Source organism: Neodiprion virginianus, chromosome 7 (assembly GCF_021901495.1).
Source record: "Neodiprion virginianus isolate iyNeoVirg1 chromosome 7, iyNeoVirg1.1, whole genome shotgun sequence".
In the NCBI taxonomy this organism is placed as follows: Eukaryota; Metazoa; Arthropoda; class Insecta; order Hymenoptera; family Diprionidae; genus Neodiprion; species Neodiprion virginianus.
In genome coordinates, this window is record NC_060883.1 from 14717104 (window position 1) to 14737734 (window position 20631).

General features: G+C 37.9%; 2 protein-coding genes across 6 annotated transcripts; one reads left to right on the plus strand and one right to left on the minus strand.

Annotated features, from left to right (window-relative positions):
- The first annotated feature begins 1272 nt into the window (after positions 1-1272).
- LOC124308738 (zinc finger protein 37-like) lies at positions 1273-16255 on the plus strand. Of its 5 annotated transcripts, XR_006909077.1 has the most exons (4): positions 1273-1587; positions 13114-13271; positions 14576-14727; positions 15368-16255. XR_006909077.1 is itself a non-coding variant. In XM_046771739.1 (2 exons), exon 2 carries the CDS (start codon positions 7398-7400, stop codon positions 9579-9581), a length of 2184 nt encoding a protein of 727 aa, XP_046627695.1. In that variant the 5' UTR covers positions 1331-1587; positions 5465-7397; the 3' UTR covers positions 9582-10766. The 5 variants fall into 5 exon arrangements, 1 of the variants encoding a protein (XP_046627695.1); XR_006909075.1 differs by lacking the exon at positions 13114-13271 and having other exon boundaries at positions 14576-15139; XR_006909074.1 differs by lacking the exon at positions 13114-13271 and having other exon boundaries at positions 1278-1587.
- On the minus strand, positions 12682-20540 carry LOC124308737 (lysosomal alpha-glucosidase-like). The gene is made up of 16 exons (XM_046771738.1): positions 19317-20540; positions 19064-19221; positions 18561-18735; positions 17274-17364; positions 17046-17214; positions 16773-16842; positions 16591-16695; positions 16250-16507; positions 15928-16130; positions 15666-15773; positions 15387-15564; positions 15102-15250; positions 14937-15021; positions 14481-14751; positions 14182-14384; positions 12682-14097 (listed from the first exon to the last, which is right to left on the minus strand). Exons 1-16 carry the CDS (start codon positions 19839-19841, stop codon positions 14026-14028), a joined length of 2820 nt encoding a protein of 939 aa, XP_046627694.1. The 5' UTR covers positions 19842-20540; the 3' UTR covers positions 12682-14025.
- Positions 20541-20631: the final 91 nt, after the last annotated feature.

Sequence of the window (20631 nt, forward strand, 5' to 3'; positions counted from 1 at the left end):
CATATTCAGCTTTGTAATACAAAACTGTGTGCAAACAGTACTGCAATTAATGTATTGTAAGTAAAATACCTAACAAACCTTATTGATAACGGAATTTACTAATCATTAAATTTGTATTAGATTAGTGACAATGATACTGTGTCTCTTCCAATAAAAGAGAATTTTTGGATCTCTACCACACGGAAGACAGTCTCTAAGTTTAGCAAATCGGTAAATTAGAATTGGCAACGCACGTGGCGTAAATTCGCTGACATCATTTAAATTTCGACTAAATGTCTTATAGCTTATAGTTTCGGAATAACGATCAAAGGCTTTTGTGATCGCTGTATACGAAATATTCAAATTTGAGCGCGACGCTGCCTGCCCTCCGCCGATCCCGGCAGACCGTTTCAAGTTGTTTCAAGTTTATGTTATGCGCACATGCGCACACGGGTAAGACAAGCTTGGTAGCAACGACACGCTGTTCAGGGATAAAGATCGCCTCGATAAAGTCTCGCTTGCGTCCGCGAGCCGTCGGATGATTAGCATACATATACATCCCGACTGTTGACGATCAGTGTAGATCGACCTCGGCGATATACGAGGTGTAACGTTTTGATTATGTATGCGTATATGTATAATGCTACATTTTACATAGGAGTGGACGAAACCCTGGAAGAAATGAAAACAAAAGAGTGATTGCTATTGTCAATTTGGTATCGCGACGTAATTATCTAAGTACACTACAGAATACATGCTGCCACACGTTGTCTGTACTGTAAAACAGGACTTAGAACGTATTGTGTAACCATAACTACAATACAATTTTGTTTATCCATATTTTTCGCGCAGAGGTTATATTCTGTTACTTTATCCTAGTTTGGAAATGTGACAAATGCCATTTTGGAGCAATCAAAAATCCGCTTTGAGCGTTTATCACTTCTTTCACGCAGAATAAAGTCACAGATAAGGCTGCGGAGGTAATCACAAACCAATTAAATTAGCTTGAACTATAAAAAGGAACGAGTACCGTTTGTACACCACGGTTGGCGAAAGGGGGGCCCGAGCAAATTTTCAGCGTTAAAGTCTCCTAGCTCTAATTCCGCGTAGTGGCAATATCAAAAGGTAAAAATCAAATTCACCGCTCAGAGCTTGAGACGCTCGTATCGGCAAGTTGCCGTGTGCCCGGATTAATATCTCTCGCTATCTAGCAGAGGGATGAAGGAGGGGCGGAAGGGAGGGGAGGGGACATCCGACAATGGTTAACGCGATACGGGAATCAAGCCTAGTTGAGACGGTTACCATTATCGGGATCCATTATCAAAGCCGCGTTCCGGGTGGGCAGCGCGTCGTCGCGCCATTGTCACTGATCGAGGGAACCTTGAACGTCGTGAATGGTGCGCGCCCGGCGTAGAGAGTAGAGCGCGTAGCCTGGCCGACGATGATGCGCGATACCCTGACGTCACAGCAAACGACGCAAAGATGGCGCCGAGGCGTTAGGAGGCCTTGCGACTTGCGGGAGTAGTCGCCAACGGCACCACGGACCGCGGACGAAACGTCGCTCGTCTGATCGAGGACGCCAGTGGGACCCGACCCGCAACGCCCGAGGTAGGTGTTCAATTTTTCACTTTCTACATACACATACCTACTACGTCTGGAGGGGCCGCGAGGCGGTGGCGGTGGCGAGGAATCGAATTCCGAATCACTCGATCGATCTCCACCGTCCGCGAATTTTACACTGGAGATATGCCTGGCGTCGAGTCGGAGGGGAGCATGAAAGATGAAGGAAGAGGAGCAAAGATATGGACAAAAAATAGAAGAGAGAGAAAAAAAAAAATAGTCCACGCCTGAGAATTTGTGATTTGCTTAATGTTTAGTGCACGGCACGATGCGTGGCAGGGACTCCGGCGCAGGGAACGTTTTACGTCGGTTTGATAGGGAAAACGGATCGCGGAGCGGGAGGAAAAATTAATTTAGAACTAGATGTCGATGCAACCGCGTTGGGAAGTTCAACGCAGAGACGTGTGCCCAACAAAGTTACTTGACCGGCTTGTGTGCTACACGTGCGTGCGTCTGTGTGCGTGCGTGACTGCTCTATGCTAATGGCTAAACCATCGACGTAAACTACGGTAGGCGGTCGAGTGTCTGGATGGACAGACACGCTACTCTAGATTCGATGCACTCGGGCGCGTTATTATGCGAAACGGAGTTGCTGCAGTCACTGCACGTTACAATTCACAGGCTGCGGGGCGATCTGCGACCTTCCGAAAAATTAATCAGGGTGGCCACACACCTGGAAAACCTGGAAATGTCAGGGTGTTTAAAAGGGGTCATGGAAAGCCTGGAATTCTCAAAGGATTTTTAATTTGGTCATGAAAGAAAAACTGAAAACATCAGTTTTCTATCATAGGAAACAGGAATGCTTTTTTGAGGTGACAAATTAACTTGTTTTCGTCGAGAAAATAAATTGGCTTGCACTGACTTTTTTATACATTATATTTATTTTCAATTCGAATTGAATTTGAACCAAATATAGAGTTAATAAGCTGAACGATTTACGTTTTAGTAACTTACTTGAACTGGGGAAATGTCAGGGACATATGGATTCTAGGTCCTGGAAAACCTGGAAGTGTCATGTGACATTTTTTTTTCCAACAATTTGTGGCCACTCTATTAATACATAGATATCCAGTTGTGATGAGTGCACCATTCGCGCGTAATTTCACTTTTTCTGTTACTCAACCTTAGTGAGAGTTGAACCGTGATGAATTTCTCCGTCAAGATAATGATTTTTGCCGTGCTGCAGCATTGCAATACTTTCACTGATTCTTCGATAAGTTATGGAGATTCATCGAGTATGTATGTTGCTTTCTTTAATCGGTCATGTTCCTAAGGTTAGCGCGACAAAATATTATTCGCTTTAAATTCAGTCATGTGAATTGTAACTCAGAGTTCAGGAGATGGCAAAATGAGCAAAACAGTATTGCTCGTCAAACAACTAAGTTTACCCTAATTTCGTTGAATTCGTTTTGCCGTTCCACAACGATAAGTAACAATCTGCAGTATTTCGATGATTGGGAAATAGAATCATTAAGCCGACTATTCCAAATTTCAAAAATACTGGCTTAAAAGAAATTCGTTTTTTAGGAAAAAGAATTATTTCTAATTATTTCTAGCACGTGTCAACTCAAAAATTGAAAAATTTCAAGTTAGTATTCCTGTTTCACTGTAGACGCCTACGAGCATGCATCAAGGAATTTTATTAGGATGCATAAAACAGTCGGGAATTTATTTCAGAAATCTATTTTACAATACCATTGATGTCCGTTTTCAGCGGCCATTATTACAGCTTCGAATATCCGATCACGCCTTTGTTTTTCCTCGTTATCAATGTCACCGTTTGAACGCGTGGAAAGATGACTCTGACATGTATAAAAGCGATTTTTTACGTTTAAAAAAAAAACACGCATACGGAATCGTCCCAGTCGCGCAAAAATAGAACTTCAGGTCTGAACTGTGCTTTCGTCTGTGGGTGGTCAAGAATTATGTAAAATTTTTCCTCTCGGAAACGTCGTTACAGAAAATCGAGCATATACCCATCAATTAGAGTTGGGATACTTTCAACTTTTGATGCGTGATATTGTATTATATTATACCTTCTCACTCACAAAGTTGTGTATATTTCATCCGCAAAATTTCGCCTAATATTCCTCGGTGTAAGTTGTAGTAGTCGAGAATATAGAAATATCGCTAAGCGTCGCACGTGTTTCCACTCATATCTGCACATTTTCATTACCACTGGAGTGAGCTCAATAGTTAGTTCCTTGGTAAACGTGTATTGTTTCCACTAACTTTGTATACCTCTTAAAACATCTTTCTCCGGTATTCGTAATGGATTGGATGAGCTATTTTTCACGGTACATAACCTGAAATACGAGAGGGCCAATATTTCGAGTTGATAAAAATTGGCTTTTCTCCAAAGTGGTCATTTTTTCATCGAAATGTCGAATTAGTTTGCGTTTATTAAGGTGGTTGTGGATTATTTTTATTTTTATTATGTTGACGGTTGAGCAGAACAACATCGTATCTTAGAATTTGGTTCAACAATATTGAAATGAAGTTGTCTCAGCTAACAACTATTATTGTAAAAAACAGTCCGTATTGAGACTTAAACACAAGAACACCTATTTAAATTACATCCACTTTCATCAGATTTATATTTGCCATGTGCTTACCATTTGTTTGATTCGGACAGAGAAGCCATTTACTCGTTATTGAATCAACAAGAGTAACATCCTTGTCACAGTATCTTACCTCCCATCTCAGGATTTGGTTCAACATCATACGTCAAGTTATTAACCCTTATGCTACACACCAGGGTCAAAATGACCCCATGGTATCTTCACGGTAAAGTCCACACAAAAAAAAACATCCAAAACAATCTGATTTGACCCAAGATAAATAATGAAATATCGTAAAAAACGTTGATGCATATTTTTCCAAACATTCAACTTCACACACTCAAATAAATACCTTTTCTTCGTCGCGCACTATCTTCATATTTGAGAGTTTTTCAGTCAATTTTCAGCTCAAAATATTGAAAATTCAGTAATTTATGATTTTTTGAGTAGAATGATCCATTTTCCGGTATTTCGTTTTATGATTATTTTTTATATTCTCAATTTTAGTCTGCTAAAGATAACCAATTTTCATTGAAGTATAATAATCAAAGAGTATCCCAGAATTTTTTCAAGTTATCGAATCGTTACCTCAGTTTCTATGCAATGATTTTTGATATGAGGTCTCCAGCGATCCCGGTGTGACACCAGTGGTGTACACAAAAAATATGCAGCATATGGGTATCAATTTCGTGTGAAAAAATATTGGCAGCTAAAAATATCAACTGACTTATAAATTAGGACTTAATATTTCTTTTCCATATCATATCTCAATTCTCGGACATAATTACTGCAATTTTTACCTAACATATTGGACCAGTACCGTAAATGACGGATTAACGATTATTAATAAATGGTTATGTTCAAGTGGATTTCACAAATACCGAAGCTGGGATTTTAATGTAGAATCTGCTTCAAATACGTTAATATTTTTCGGCATATAGCCAAATCTTAATCCTATTTCGTAAGTTGACCAATAGTAATATCTTTGCAAAAATAATATGTATTCATTCAGCCTTAGAATGTGTTGTAAACAAAATCTTAACTCAAGACCCGATGTCGTTGAACAGAATTCTGAGGTACGATGTTATCGAAATGAATTCTGAGATACGATGTTGTTCTGCTCAGCTGTCGATAAATCGTTGAATAGATCTATATCCGAGTTAATCCGCAGATGTTGGAATTTTCCTCGTGGAGATACCTGCAGTATTAATACCTACATATTATAATGTATCTATATATTGCATTCTGTATTAATGTATATAACATCATTCATTGGTTGTTGGCAATTCTAATTTCTTTCGCAGGTGGTGATGGGCTGTCTCCTTCCTCTTTTCATAACAAGAGTTCTACTTCAGTAGAGAAAGAAAAACAAACAGAACAAAATAAAATAAGAATAAAATACACATCCAAACACACGCACACATGTATATAATTCACTAACCATTGATAATATACCCCAATCACTGCATCTAGACTACTATCTAATATACAGCTATATAATATATTTAACTGTTACAATATACGTGTAATATAGACCATAAACCGTTCAATCTATACAGCAATCTATACACATATGTGTATATACTATTCTGTGTGACAATCGAACGTATAAAAATTGCGCATTATTCACTATGTACGGTTCGTCCCGTATAATAATACATTACACTAATCGAATATAAAAGCCTGAAAGAAGAACGTACGACATCGCATGTAAATAAAGCATCGGCCGGAAATCCGTTGAGCTGCGCGGGAATAAATTATCATCTAGTCAAAGAAAAAAAAAACAAATATTATATCAAATACGGGGAAAGATTTATCCGTGTGTTGGAGAAAAAAAGAAAAACAGAAGAAAAGAAGAAGCAGAGAAATACAAATGTAGAACCATAAAACAGAACAGAGATCCCAGTCGACGATAGGAAGATCGAGATATACGAAAAAGCTAATCACCGCCGTTGGCTCATTGACTTTCAATAAAATGTTTGAATAATTCTTGGAGGGTAGACGATATGTGTATACATAAAATATACATATAACGCCATGCGCGTATGAGGCAAAAAATAAAGGTCAATAGTCAAGAGTCAAGGGCCACGACCTAGAGGTGTGTACACAACGCAAGTTTAGCCAGGAGACACGGATCAACGAAACTCTCGAAGGAGACGGCGGAGGGTTCAAGAGACGAGAGGGAGTCGAGGAGCTAGCGGAGATGGATATTGATTGAGAACGGGCACGCTTGCGCGAGGAGGAGGACTAAGCGGGAACGGGAACAGGAATGGGAATGGAAATAGGTAGGTCAGAATCCGGCACCGGGTGCGGATGAGTAGCGGGAGACCTGAATGGCAATAACGGCGGCGACGGCGGCGACTTCAGGAAGAGAGGTCCTACTCCAGGACTCCAGGAACACAGTGCAGTCAACGGTACCGGATGAACCGGCTGTCGTCGAGCCGAGTAGAAGAGGACGACCCGGTTCCCGCGCGTCGGAGGATCGATCCTAGAGCGGTTCTCCGGCTCTCATCTATGAAGAGGAACGATTTTGTTCGCAGAGGAGATTCAAACGATCGCGCAGGAAATGTTTTCACCCTCCATGGAGACTGCAGAGAATTGTCGGTGTCACTTGAGTATGAATCAACTATGTACAATTATTTAACGTGAACAGTACGCTGCATGTGTTAAAACATACACATACGCACACGCACGTCGATGTGTTCCGAAATATGGAGCGGAATTTTTTCTTTGAAATAATATACAAGGAATGCGTCCCGACGGTAGATAACGAAAACGCTGGACGTATACACGTATTATACACTGAACATCGCGGTTGCTGATAACGGCTACACACTTTTCCCCTGCAACGGTGTTTGAAGAACACGCCGTTGATAAAAGATAATATACCTGTAGCACCGTTTTTCATTTATTTTTTCATTCCACTTCTTACCTGCACACCACGTGTATTGTCACGTACTACAAAATCTCGTGCCAGTTCGAAGCGAGACGCGATCTCCGCACACCCGTAACGCGACTTCATATATGCTTTCGTTTACCATCAAGTTTGTTTTTCCCTCCGATTTATTATATGTAGTTTTTCCGTCAGTTCTGGATTATTATTCAACCGAGTTGTCGATCAGTTCACCGGAGTGTCAGCGAGATGGCGAAAAAAATTATTCATCTGTTGTACCTTGATCGATGAATGTTATTATGATCGAGAAATTCGAAGGAGACTTTTTCGCACTTTGACCCAACATGACGAACATCCACCGACCTACGATCGAAATTTTTCCGCACATGGAGTCGTCCAGGGATGCGGACGAGGTTCACCTGACCGAACTACTTCCCGTCAAACAGTTGTCGATATGCCGAAAAAACGACGACGACAAGGAAGATACCGTCGCCGACGCCTTCAAAGCACTGCGAGAAAGGAACAAACACGATTTTTCTATCGGGAGGAATGAGTTCTGCGCTACCGATGACGACGATGAGTTTGACGAAGGAGTAAACAACGTTGATGATTCCTTGGACGAATATAATCCGAAAATCACTGACGAGATTAACGTCGATCAGTGCAGTGATGGAAAGAGAAACACCTTGAAACGGAAAAGCAATAGAGTGTTTAAAAAGCGTATGAAGTTTCTGAAGAAGAATCAGTTAGAGTCACAGAAAAAAGGAAAGCATGAAAAGAACGAAATCATCAAGTCAAATGGTTTGAATAATGTCCTCGACCGCGACGAGCTTGACGGATCTGATTTTTGCAATAAAAGCACCGTTTCCCATGTGAATTCCAGACTTTCTCCCATCGCCCAGGACCTCGATAAGAACGGAACTCTTCCTGACGAGGTCTACGTTTTTCAACAAGACAAAAACGGCGCCGAGGTAATCAACGCAAAAGCGTCGGAATCATTAAAGAGGAAGTGTTCAAATTCAAATTCAAAGATCCGATTGAACGGAACGACGAGCAATCGTACAACAGGGAGGAATAACAAAGCCAAAGGAGAAGTGACCATGAAAGAACGGTCAAAGATAAGCGATGAGAGCCTTCGAGAAAAGATAGACGCGATAATACAGGCGAACTCGGTAATGGAAGGTAACAAGAACAACAATACGTCGCGTGAAAATCGTAACAATAAGTTGGAGAATGAGGCACATATGCATGGTCTATCCGACATTTCGGAATCGGAAATACGTCATAATTCGGGTGAGGAGGAATCGTCTTTGATAAAGAAACACCGTTGCGCGATTTGCAGTGCCAGATTCAAGGGTAGCGGTGGTCTGAGGACCCATTACAAGGTGGTTCACGCCGGTGGACCAATGTTCACGTGCAACGAATGCGGCAAGGAGTTCCCCCTGAAGGAGAGGCTAAAGCTTCACGTGAGGACGCACACTGGTTACAAGCCGTACAAGTGCACTGACTGCGAGAAGAGCTTTGCTCGGGGCGGTCAGCTCGTTCAACACCGTCGCACTCACACCCAGGTGAAACCATACCGTTGCGTTTTGTGCCCGGGTACCTTTTCCTGCGCAGCGAACCTCGCATTGCACGTGAAACGACACAACGGGCAGAAGGATCACAAATGCGAAATATGCGGACGAGCCTTTGTGCGCCGGGACGCCCTCAAAAAGCACCTCGAGTGTCTCCACAAGGACGTCAAGTCCTTCTTATGCGTCATATGCAACAAGACGTTCAAGGGTCACCTCCCCCAGCACATGAGGACCCACGCCCAGGACAGACCTCACGGGTGCGGAACCTGCGGTCAGCGGTTCGCCCAGAAGTCCCAGCTCACCGTACATCAGCGAACCCATTCGGGACAGCGGCCATTTCGGTGCCTCGTTTGCTGGCAGGCATTCGCACACTCGACTGCCCTGAAGCTTCACACGAGGAGACACACTGGGGAGAGACCGTTCAAGTGCGCCGAGTGCAGTGCCGGCTTCACGCAGCTTCCACACTGGAAGAAGCACATGAGATGCGTCCATGGGAGGACCGATCCGTACTGCTGCAAGAACTGCAACACCTTTTTCAGGATAAAGAACGACCTGGAGACGCATGAGAAGTCTTGTCACGTTGGGGAAACGCCGGCGATTGATGCTGATCCTGAGAACCGGACCGGGCGTCCGATGGTACCGAAATACCGGATTATGACTGTTGAAAAGATGAGACTGCTTCTAGCCGTTCTGTTCAAGCGTATCTCGAAACCCGAACGACTCGACGAACTCGGATTTGGCAAACGGCTTATAGACGAGGTATTGAAGGACTCCCTCATATCCGCTGGCAAGGAACCCGCTCAGGGTTCCGACGACGCCAACGAATTTGATATCCTGAAGCAGAATTTGGCCACGTTTTTGGAGTGGACCGTGCCCCCTGAGCATTGGGAAACTTTCAAAAAATTGAACAAAACACCCGAGGAGATATTAGAAACGCTTACCGTCAGCCAGTAGGTCTGTAGAAACGTTCCAGGGGAATGTCATATTCTGAAAAGAAACCAAATAAGCGAGTTTAAAAAAACCTCGCCTTCGAAACGAACTAAAGAAATTTCCTATATACATACAGGGTGAAATTTCTCTCGGCTCACGTGAATGAGGAGCTCCATTCGGCTGAGACTTCATTTTCTTGCATTCATACTCGTTTGCGTCACAATAATAATGTGTGTTTATCCATCAAATTAGTGATGTGTGCTGTAAGTGCGGAAGAAACAGATATGAAGATTGAGACACCCGCCCGATAATCACACACAATTATTGTGACGCGAATGAGTATGAACAAAAGGATTTAGAGCGTCAGCCGGATTGGAGCTCCTCTCTCGTTCGACTCCGGAGAAGATTCACTTTCAATAACAAATCCATTATCGTAATGTCTATAGGCTTATTATTGTGATACCACAATTCTTATACAGTAGTGCCATTATTTGTCACTATACATCCTTGCCATATTTTACCAATGAAATATAAATTCGCCATTTATTATTATTATTATTTAACTTTACCTATGACTCAATGTAAGACTTGGATAGCCACAAAATAGGTGTCAGAAGCGAAAGAGAACTTCACTTTCGGTTAATTTAATTTTCGTTCCCTTTGTCATTACCCAAAATAAATGTGTATCATTTCAATCAATACATTACACATACATATTATATTATGTTAAAAAAAAGTTGCAGTCAATGTTACCAAAAGACAATTTTTCTTGTTTAATTTCAATTGCGATATTTTCTATTGTATTTTATGCATAATTTTTTCTCTGTTATTTTCAATTCTAAGTCGTTGTCTACGAATTGGGTATAAAAACCGGCTAAGTTCGCACATGAACGAAATTTGTTATTATACGTTAATTTAAAATACATATAATATTTAACGCTTGCCATATAAATAATATTGTATATTATACACATACATATTATAATTATATGTCTACATATTACACTTATTATATATATGGGGGATTGCACGTCAATTCGACTAGGGTCTGACCCTCACCCTTTTGAATTTGATTCACGATTTTTCATATTGTTGTTCCAACTCTAAAAAGCAATTTTTATTGTTTTTTTTAGATTTTTCTAACCCTTCCCGACGCCCTCAGAGCACCTGATCATATTCTGACAATGATTGCGACAATTTTGAAAATTATGAAAAAAATTACATCAATTTTGTGGCCAAGACCAAAAATAATCCAACCAAAATAGAAGACGACAGGTAAAACGGTAATTTTTAAACTGATTAATATTTTTTTTTCAGTTATTTTGATTTTTGTTTTAGGATTTCCAGCGCTCGTTATATCTTCCCTAATACAACAACAATCTGTAAATTATTATTAAAATTCAAAATTGAAAAATCAAAATAACTAAAAAAACATCATTTTCAATTTTCAATGTTTTTTGAATTTTAGTTGGAATTTACAGATTTTTGTTGTGTTAAGGAAGATATATTGAATCCTGTATCTTCAAAAAAAAAAAAAAAGATGAAAACAATTTAAAAAAATGTAATAATTAGTTGAAAAATGAATAAAAAATTACCGTGTTGCCTGCCCGTTTTAATTTTAGTTGGAATATTTTTGGTTTTTTCCACAAAATTTATGTAATTTTTTTTTCGTAGTTTTTAAAAATGTTGTAATCATTGTCAACATATCATAATTTAGTAGGGAGCTCTCAGGCACAGGGGAGGGCAGGGGAAATCAAAAAAAAATTGGTAAACTTTTTAGAGTTGGAACAACAATGTAAAAAATCACGGACCAAATCTAAGGGGTTGAGGATCAGACCCTAGACGAATTAACGTGGAATGACCCATATATAAATATATATATACATATATATATTTATTTGTTCAGACTTTTATTTGTTGTTTAAATAGAGAATGCCAAAAAAAGAGGATGACGAGAATGAAGAACCTTGAGTTCTTATTTATTGAATAAAAAAAAAACATTTCTAAATATTGTTATACTTATAGATGTAGCACCGAGTTCCCATGTTGCAAACTTCATCGTAAGATTTTGTTATACGCCTCAACGCTAGGCCAATAAACATTATAATAGTGTCACTGGTTATATAGTTAGACATTTAAGAAAATGTGACCAGACAATAAACATTAATATAATTAATTAACATAATATATATATTACATGAAATAAAAACAAATTTTTTAAAACTATTTAGATACCGTGTATAAGTAAAAATGTTTGTTCGTAACACGCATTATCGTGTATTGCAAGATCACATATTATACAAGAAGCAGCCGAGTCAATTGAAGTTCATCTATATAAATTTTTTTGTCATTAAAAAGCAAAAGATTCGTAGGTATGTAATTATTTAGGTAGAAATCAAAATTAGGAAAGACAAAAAAACGAAATCGGCTGCTTCTCATTCTTGCGATTCGCCACGTGTGTTCACTATGAAATACATATTATATTATACACAAACACCTATTTTCAGTTACGTGCAATGGTATGTAAAGTAGATATGAGTATAACTGAAAAAGAATATAATATTGAAATTTAAATTGATATTTATGGCAATCTAATGTAGTAAAAATACAATAACGATTCGTACAGTTTTTGTAATGGATTCACATTTAACACTTCGGTATTCAATTCATGATTCTTGAGAACACAAAAACAGGTATCACGGTAGTTTTTAATATCTATGTGAAACCAGATTGATGAAACTACACATGTAGTCAAGTTGAAACCTGCTGTAATAAGCTAGTTAATAAATTACATTGAAAGAAATGTAATTTTCGATGTGTGATAATATACCAATATATATTATTGTGTCTATGGAGTATAGTGATTACACCATTATCTGTTTCTTTAAAAATAAACAATCCAATTCAATTTATTTAATATACATACAATTCTTTTCGTTTTGCGAAACTTAAAATTCGACCGATGTAATTTAAGGTGCATATTTTTTTCTTTGTTCAACATTTACACATCTGTAACGTCAATGCACTTATTTTAATTTTTGGAGCCAAAGCAACCCAACAAATATCAAACTGTACACCAAATTATTATTAATAGTTATGACTACTTATAAAAAATACGATAGTATAATTTACGTTCATTACAATATGTTTATAAATCATTACATGTCACCATTGAAAAAAATCCAGTTTAGAATAAGTTATTATTTATTCAATATAATTACCTTGCATCTACGAAAGCGGCAGGCGGAGGTTTGGATCGGATGCAAAACATGCCTAATCTATTACCTTATTTTGACAAATGTTGTACAATGTTTGATCCATACTATTCATCACCAAAAAATTACAAAAAAGTTGTTTAATAAATCCAAAAAAATTCAATCCTTAACTTATATAAGTGTTATTGTTTCCTCGTTTAATTTTTCCAACGTAATAACTCATGCTTCAAGTATACATTATTTTTTTCTTTTTGACATAATTAAATTTGCATTGGAAACTAGATAGTGATCTAATATCCAAAGTAAACATTAAATTTATTAAGCCTGTACCGATATTTCAGCTATACGGTGTGCATCGTGATGAACGAAAATTCCTTTTTTAAACCAGTCAAAGATGGGGTGACAATTATCTTCAGATTCGCTCCCATAATATTCAAGTATTGTAGCATTGGAGAACTAACATAGTCGAATTAGTTTTTGAAACAGTGCAAAACTCGAGGTAAATTGTATGTTTAAATTTATTCTTATTTAGGAAGTAAAAATTCACGATTTTCTGTTGGTTTCGTGTGTGTAAATTTGAAAATGATTGCGGCAGATTCTAGTACTATGTCTGTTTCGAATGTCTCTATGTTACTTGAGGCTTGTGACTGATTATTGTTCAGGATGAAGCTGCATCCGGTTTATGATAGGCCAACTCCCACATTAATGTTTATTACAACAAAATTATTCATTCTCATTGCCAAGTATTGAAGTAGACGATTCAGCAAGTTTTTGAAACGGTAAGGAAAGTCATTGAATGCAATTGTGTATTGTTCCACAACTTGACTATCTGTGTTTGGATAAAGAATAGTATACAGTACTACCCTGTTACAAGAGAGTGCTAGGGCGCTTAGAGGGATAGGATTCCAGGAAATTCGTCACAGGAGCGTTCCGCTACTACTGTTGGAGAGCTCAGATATTGCACGTGTGTGAGTGTGCTGATGATTCTTCACTTCTCGTTATAAGAGAATCAGAATAATTTATACAGATTCGGTGTCTGCACACGTATAATGCAACGCAATTGTTCCAAAGTTGGAGTACCTCGTAAAGTAAAGGATTTGGCAAAAGCTATAAAACTCGCTCAAGCGGAACGAAGGGGAAATTCTCTTATAAGGAGTACTCTTATAACGAGGTAGTACTGTACGTACGAAAGTGTTAAGAGCGTTACAAAAGTTCACTAAACGTTGGAAAAATATTGTATCGGTGGACCAATCTTATTCCTCGAATGCCCAGGATAAAGTAAAGTTTCTTTTCAAGTCCACATGGAGTCCTCTAACATTCAAGTACTGCAAAATTAGAGAATGGTTGATCGTTAGTTTTCAAACAGGGGCTGATGAACATGAGGACAAAAGAGAACAGTGCCATCTTACCAGTCTGCTTTTATTATACATAAACGGAATCGAACTATTGTCATTCAAGAAGACGCGGTAAACTTTTCTACTGATTCCCATTACACTGACTCTTCCAAGGATCATATCTTGACTTAAACCTCCCTTCTCTACTTTACGACTCGTCAATTTTTGGTCTTTTACTGTGAAATTCAACCATCTGAATTGCTGTTTCTCAAATGAATCTGAAAATTAAATAATTCTTGCTTTAGTACTCTTCGTAAATGACAAATGTGTTATTTATTCTTAGCATGACAGAAGACACAACTTGTATTACTCACCCAAACTATCTCCATCATCCCAATACAATTCACCGCTTGCAAAACCGTTTTCATCTAACGCCACAAGTAATTCGAATTTATTTTTTCGGCTCAAGGTTGTAGTGACATTTGGAGTTTGTCCTGGCAAAATTGAACCACCACGAATCATCAATGGTATCGTGTCCAGCGGAGCTTTCAGGGTAAGGTTTTCTCCCTTTGAGAATGTAAATGCCTTGGAGTAGAAGTCGTACCATGGACCGGGTGGAATGTAAGCCGTTACTTCAACCTCATTCTAGTAATAAACAAATCAGAACTAAATCAGTACTTGAGCACATGATTCACAAAAGGGATAAAAATTTCAAGGGAAACGAACTTCTTTCAATAACTCGATTCAAACTACACAGTGTATTTCTCTGGGTGGCTCGCAATTAAAATGTAATTTTCCATTACTGTTTATGAACTATTTGTGAAACTTACCTCTTCTAAGACAGGTATAATCATCAAAGATCTTCCCCATAAAAATTGCTTGTCAATGCTGTACGTATTTCTATCGTTGGTAAATCTGAAAAAGAGAGCCTACAGCATTGTTGTCGAGAGTGGCAGGATGGTTGAGACATGTTAATTGGACCCGTTGCTACTTACTCAACAAACAACGGTCTTGCTACAGTATCACCAAATTTGTGAGCTTTAAAAAAGAGCGTATACAAATACGGTAAAAATCTGTAACGAATCATTAGTGCTTTTTTGGCAGATTCTACCACCAAGTCTCCCATGGCGACGGGATCTTGCACCTGAAAAGTCAGGAACAAGAGTGTAGAAATATATGCAATTAGCGCACTGCAAAGCGCTTAAAGAAATTGAGATGAAATATGAATGTTGAAGTTGTAGTTTTAAATGTTTAATTGCAGGTTTGATGAAGTCAGTTACAATTGTATCGTCGGAGTTGTGGTTTCGTGCGAATGGGTAAAAGGCACCCAGCTGCACCCAGCGATTACAAAGAGATACAGATGCGTTGCCATCAAAACCGCAAATGTCAGCACCTACCATAGGTACTTGGTATAGACTGTAACTCAACACCTCTGGAATGCTCATTCGCAAATCATGCCTTGAAAAGGAGAATGGATTGAACGATTTCAGACATCTCGAATGAATTCGTGGAGAACGTGATGATAATATAGAATTTAGATATATATAATTACAACGTACCATGATGAATAAATATCCCCAGTCCAATGTCCTGCGTAATGTCCAGCGCCTTCCCAAGTCGACCTTGATATTATGAAAGGTCTTTTGCTTCTGATTTTTCTCATAGCTCTGGGAATCATTAACAAGAATCAGTTCATGCAACACATTTTGGCAGTATCAATCGTATTTAGTGTTGTACATACTCATCGTAGATATCTCAGATATAAATTATCTAGATAACGTATGTAACCACTGTTTGTTTCACCATGCATTTCAAACTCACAAATTTGCAGCAATTGCTTGTCCAGTGCCATAGGTGTTATGAAGATTGTAATGCGAACCCAGGTGGTGTTTAGCATTCATACATAAGGTCTTAGTTGCGAGCAATCTATCGACGACATGTGGCACATATTGTGGATAATCCAGCTTGTTATAAGTGCAGCCGTTAACTTTACCATTCAAAAAGTTGGATGGCTCGTTCATGTCCTTAAGTTAACAATAATGATGGTAATCATTTGTATTTTCAACATATTTTTACCATTGCAGAAATAAAACTTGTCGATAATAATTTATGATATTAAGTTGTTCAAAAATAAATCACTTACGATCCACAATCCGTCGAATGCAAACATATCGTGCATAGATTTCAGCATACGAAAATAGTACGCTGTACTATTTGGATGCGTGAAGTCGGGCCATACAGTAGCGATAGGATTCCAAACTTTCCCAGTAAAGGGTTGATTAGTTTCTGCATCTTTGACAAATACATCGTCACGTAAGCCCTCGTCGTAAGGTAGATAAGTCCCTGCCTTTTCTGCTACAGCAACACCAGCATCTATCATTGGAATGTAATGCATTCCCACCTGAAAAATTATAGAAGGCATTTCCGATTATCTATGTAATGGTTTGGAGGAACTTTGAACGAAAATAATATCTGGAAACTTACCGAGTGAATTTCGTCAACGAACTGAGGCAAGTCCTTGAAATTCTTTTTGTCATAAGTGAAATCATTTCTGTTTTCCATGTAGTCTATGTCGTTCCATTGCGTGTCCTAGAATATTGAAAGAATAGTGTGACGTGTGCATGACAAAAGATTAATTTGTACAAACTCTTAGATGTAATATTCACAAATGGTATCCCGGCATTTCGTGTTCGGTTCCAAACTTCTCTGGTTCTAGAAACACTCCCGTATCCAAGTCTGAAAGTTTACAGTGAAGCATTAAGGTATATATCTGTCTGTATATTATTTTCACATAGTGCAAAAATCTGACCACCTTTTATGATTTTGTAACTGTTTTGAGAAAGTCGCAACAATTGGAACAGAAAATGTCCCAAGCACTTGGTTCAAAAAAGTGATTTTATTGTAGAATGTTCGACGATACCCAAAAATAAGACACTTACTGGCACAGATGGAAGCCCAAAGACCAATAAGGTGGAAAAAAAGGTTTTCCAACTATTACAGCATATTGTCTAAGAACATCTGCAGGCGTGGGACCCATAAAAAAATAAAAATCGAGGATACCACCTATCGTCCTAAATGTTATAGCCGGAGCTGGCTGCAGTATAATGTCTAAAAAGATGCGAATTAGTCAATTGGTGTCAAAGCTGAAACACATTAGAACACCTTACCCATTGCGTTGCTGTTTAGAAATAAGACACCGTGACAGTCACCGGAATCTTCGATAACAATGTAGAAGGGATGCGAGCCATATAGATTTGCCTAAAACAATCAATCATAGTGCTGCTCTTTTACAAAAAAGGTACTTGGTTGTTAATTTTTTTGGCAAACGTAATTGCGCTAAGGATGCATTCAACAAATACGTTCATTTTTGTGGGATGGGGATCGGGGGGATCCAGGTCCGACGTTGCTGGTTACGGGGTGAAGGGGCAGGGAGGGGGGGGGGGGGTCGGAAACATGTGAGGCTCGATTTTTTTTGTATAAAATTCGTGTTTTGGCACGAGAATTCTGTAGTAAACGAAATGAAGGGGCGCCTGTCTCCTTTCAATGCTAAACGACAGAATCCTTTCTATTATTCAAATTTTGTATTTTGAATACCTCGAATATGTTTCGTTATGGACAATCTTAGAAATAGATAGAATTATGAATTAATAGACCGAAAAGAGTCGAGATTTGTGACGTTTTATTTGAAAATTCATGATATTTTTCAAATTTACATGAGGCACTTATCTGTACAACATATGTCATATAGTTACAGTTGATCATGCATTTTTACGGCTTACATGGAAGGTATGAAAAATGATTGAAACATTTTCAATATTTTGACAAAATACTAACAGATGGCGTGTCGTATTATCCTCGATTCTTTGATTCCATGCTCAAGATATTTCACTGTGCCATTTGTAATTATATCTATGCAATTACAAAATCCCCAGTAATGCTAAAGAAATTCATTCAAGCAAATTCGAATAACACAAGGCAACGTACGAACAATTTGAACAAAGGTTTCATACGTAAAACCTTTGAAATTATAAAATTCTGGTATTTTTCATTTGATTCTTAGATGTTTATTGCATAAACTTATTTTTATCCACTTTGGGCATAACTATTAGTCAAATTTACCTGAAGTAATTCCTGAAGAACTGTATGGTGGTCAAAATCAGCCCGAAAAACATTAGAATAAAATTTGAAAATACCAGTGTCTAATCATTTTGAACGTTTTGATTTAAAAAAAATTTCTCAAATTGTTGATATCTCATATTGTGTGTTATTGCGTTATTCGAATTTGCTCAGATACATTTATATTATATAGCAGGGATACTATTTCTTTTACGTTCACTTCATTAGCAATAAATAACATAGCTGAAGATTTTTTTAATAATCGTTTCTATTTCCGTGACTCTTAATTCAGAACTATTTCATGAGTATTATTGATGAATTTGCCCTGGAAAACTCACCTGCTCTGTTGGAGGTTGATCCTTGTTGAACATTGTAAACAAATTCCAATTGGTATTGAGTTTGAGCTTTGTTCTATGCTCACCCAAACCGTAAATATTGTGCGATGGTAGCAGAGAGCTTATTTGCAGGAACCTCTCTGAGAATATGAAACCTCCTTTTCCGATAGCATCAAATCTGTGTTTAAAAATCAAAGAATTGCAAAGATAATACAAGGTTAAAGTTAACGTTAACATTAACGTAGCGAACCATTGGAAGGAGACAACTTTCTAACTTGAAGAAAAGTTCGGAGAAGTTGAGGTAAAATATTAGTAAGTTTTGCTTTATTAAGGTTTACTGAATTTTGGAGAATCTTGAGGTTGCAAAGTAACAATTTCTCCTAAAAATGCATCGTTGTTAAAATTTCAATTTTGCACATCATAAAGCTTTGTTTTTAATAAATTAATGACAGGCAAAATATAGATCTTCCGTGGCATTGATTCTGAAAAATAACGGGAACTTTTACATAGTATTGTTATCTGCTGCACGTTTAATCGCAAAACCAGGTCTGGAGGAATCAGTTTGAAAAATGTATTTGGAAGATGAATCTTTCACACGTGAAGTTTCCCAGTTCGATTTGACAGGCCACGGAGGTTCGTAACGAGAACTCTGAGGATCGTGAATCTACAAAATAATAATTGCAGTGACAAAAGTTCGATGTAAATGGCATCCAAGAAGGTAAAAGTAACAATAAGATAACATGTAATTTCGTTTCTTACCTTCACACGTAAAATAGAATCGCTCAATGTTGTAGTTTCCATTTTAATAACGGGTATATCATCGTTATAGAAAGATTTTACTTTTCGTATTAAAAATCCTGAGAAATCGTTTCCCTTGATTGTAGAATTGATAAATTCATAGCCGGGCCAATCCTCTGGATAGTAGCAGAAAGGCGCATCCAATCTATACATATTTTCACTGTCATTATCATCGTCTATCGGGTTCCAGCAGCACCCACGATTCGTACAAGACAACTGTGATGCTCCATCCTCTGGATGACAATCGAATCGTAATGCTTTCGGAATATTTCCAAATTTTTGTTCATTGTCATCGATGGCATAACTAGTTCTTAGAATAGGGTCGCTCGGAGAGTAAACATGAAAGATTGCGTGCACTGGTGTTACGATCAGCGAGGTAACAGTCAAAGTAAAAAAAATAAATAAAAATCTGAATCCAAATGATCTCAAAGCGAAAGAATGTCTCTTCACTGATTGGTTGCACAAGACGTTTTTAATCGAAATCATCTTTGGCAAATGTGATGGTTCAGTTTGTAGAATATCTGATTCTGGAACAAGATTTTTCTACTTGGAGTTACGAATATCCATAACAATCTTCTAATTTCTTGAAGTCAGTTTAAATCGCATATGTCGAAAAATTCAATTCATTTTTCATTTACGATTAGATAATTAACACAAAGTTTATTCTTATAAGTCTAACTCCAATATGGCTTTGGTACATTGTTCAGACACACAATGACTATCGCAAGTTGCGTTGATGAAACAATAAGACTGTGACACAAACACCGATTATCTTGAAGCGCACTTTACGTCTGAACTGAATGTATGCTGGTGTAGCAAGCAGAGTTCATAATCAGAGTTAAATGTCCAACTCAAATGCCCCCCCACAAGATAAAGCAGCATCCGGCCTTCTGAACTCACGACTCTTATGTTGGGTTTCAGAATATGGAATGATTCATTTTTGTTGCAAAGTACATTTGAAAAATTCGGGAATACAAAAGAGAAGGATTCTGTATCCTGTTGTATTGTGAAATGAGAATATACATTTATAAACATGAGAATCAATCCTTTAACGACAAATTATTCTAGACATGACTTGATCTTCCATCGCTGCTTATGAGTAAAACGATTGGTCTCAACCAAAATATGAAATATTTTTTAAAGGAAATCTCAGGAATCAAAATTCGACTTACGTTCAGGTTCGAATTATATCTAGAACGATATGGTATTGAATATCATGTCATTCAAAATTCAGTACTAACGAAGGTTGTGAAAAAGCCAGGATTAAGTAAAAGAA

What these genes read in the sequence shown, in the direction of transcription:
- LOC124308738 (XM_046771739.1), top strand. Translation starts at nt 7,398, where the DNA reads ATGACGAACATCCACCGACCTACGATCGAAATTTTTCCGCACATGGAG.
- LOC124308737 (XM_046771738.1), bottom strand. Translation starts at nt 19,841, where the DNA reads ATGATTTCGATTAAAAACGTCTTGTGCAACCAATCAGTGAAGAGACAT. An exon ending in TTGGGCTTCCATCTGTGCCA is followed by an intron (nt 16,843 to 17,045) that starts GTAAGTGTCTTA and finishes GTAAACTTTCAG; the next exon opens with ACTTGGATACGGGAGTGTTT. An exon ending in ACAACTCCGACGATACAATT is followed by an intron (nt 15,251 to 15,386) that starts GTAACTGACTTC and finishes CTGACTTTTCAG; the next exon opens with GTGCAAGATCCCGTCGCCAT.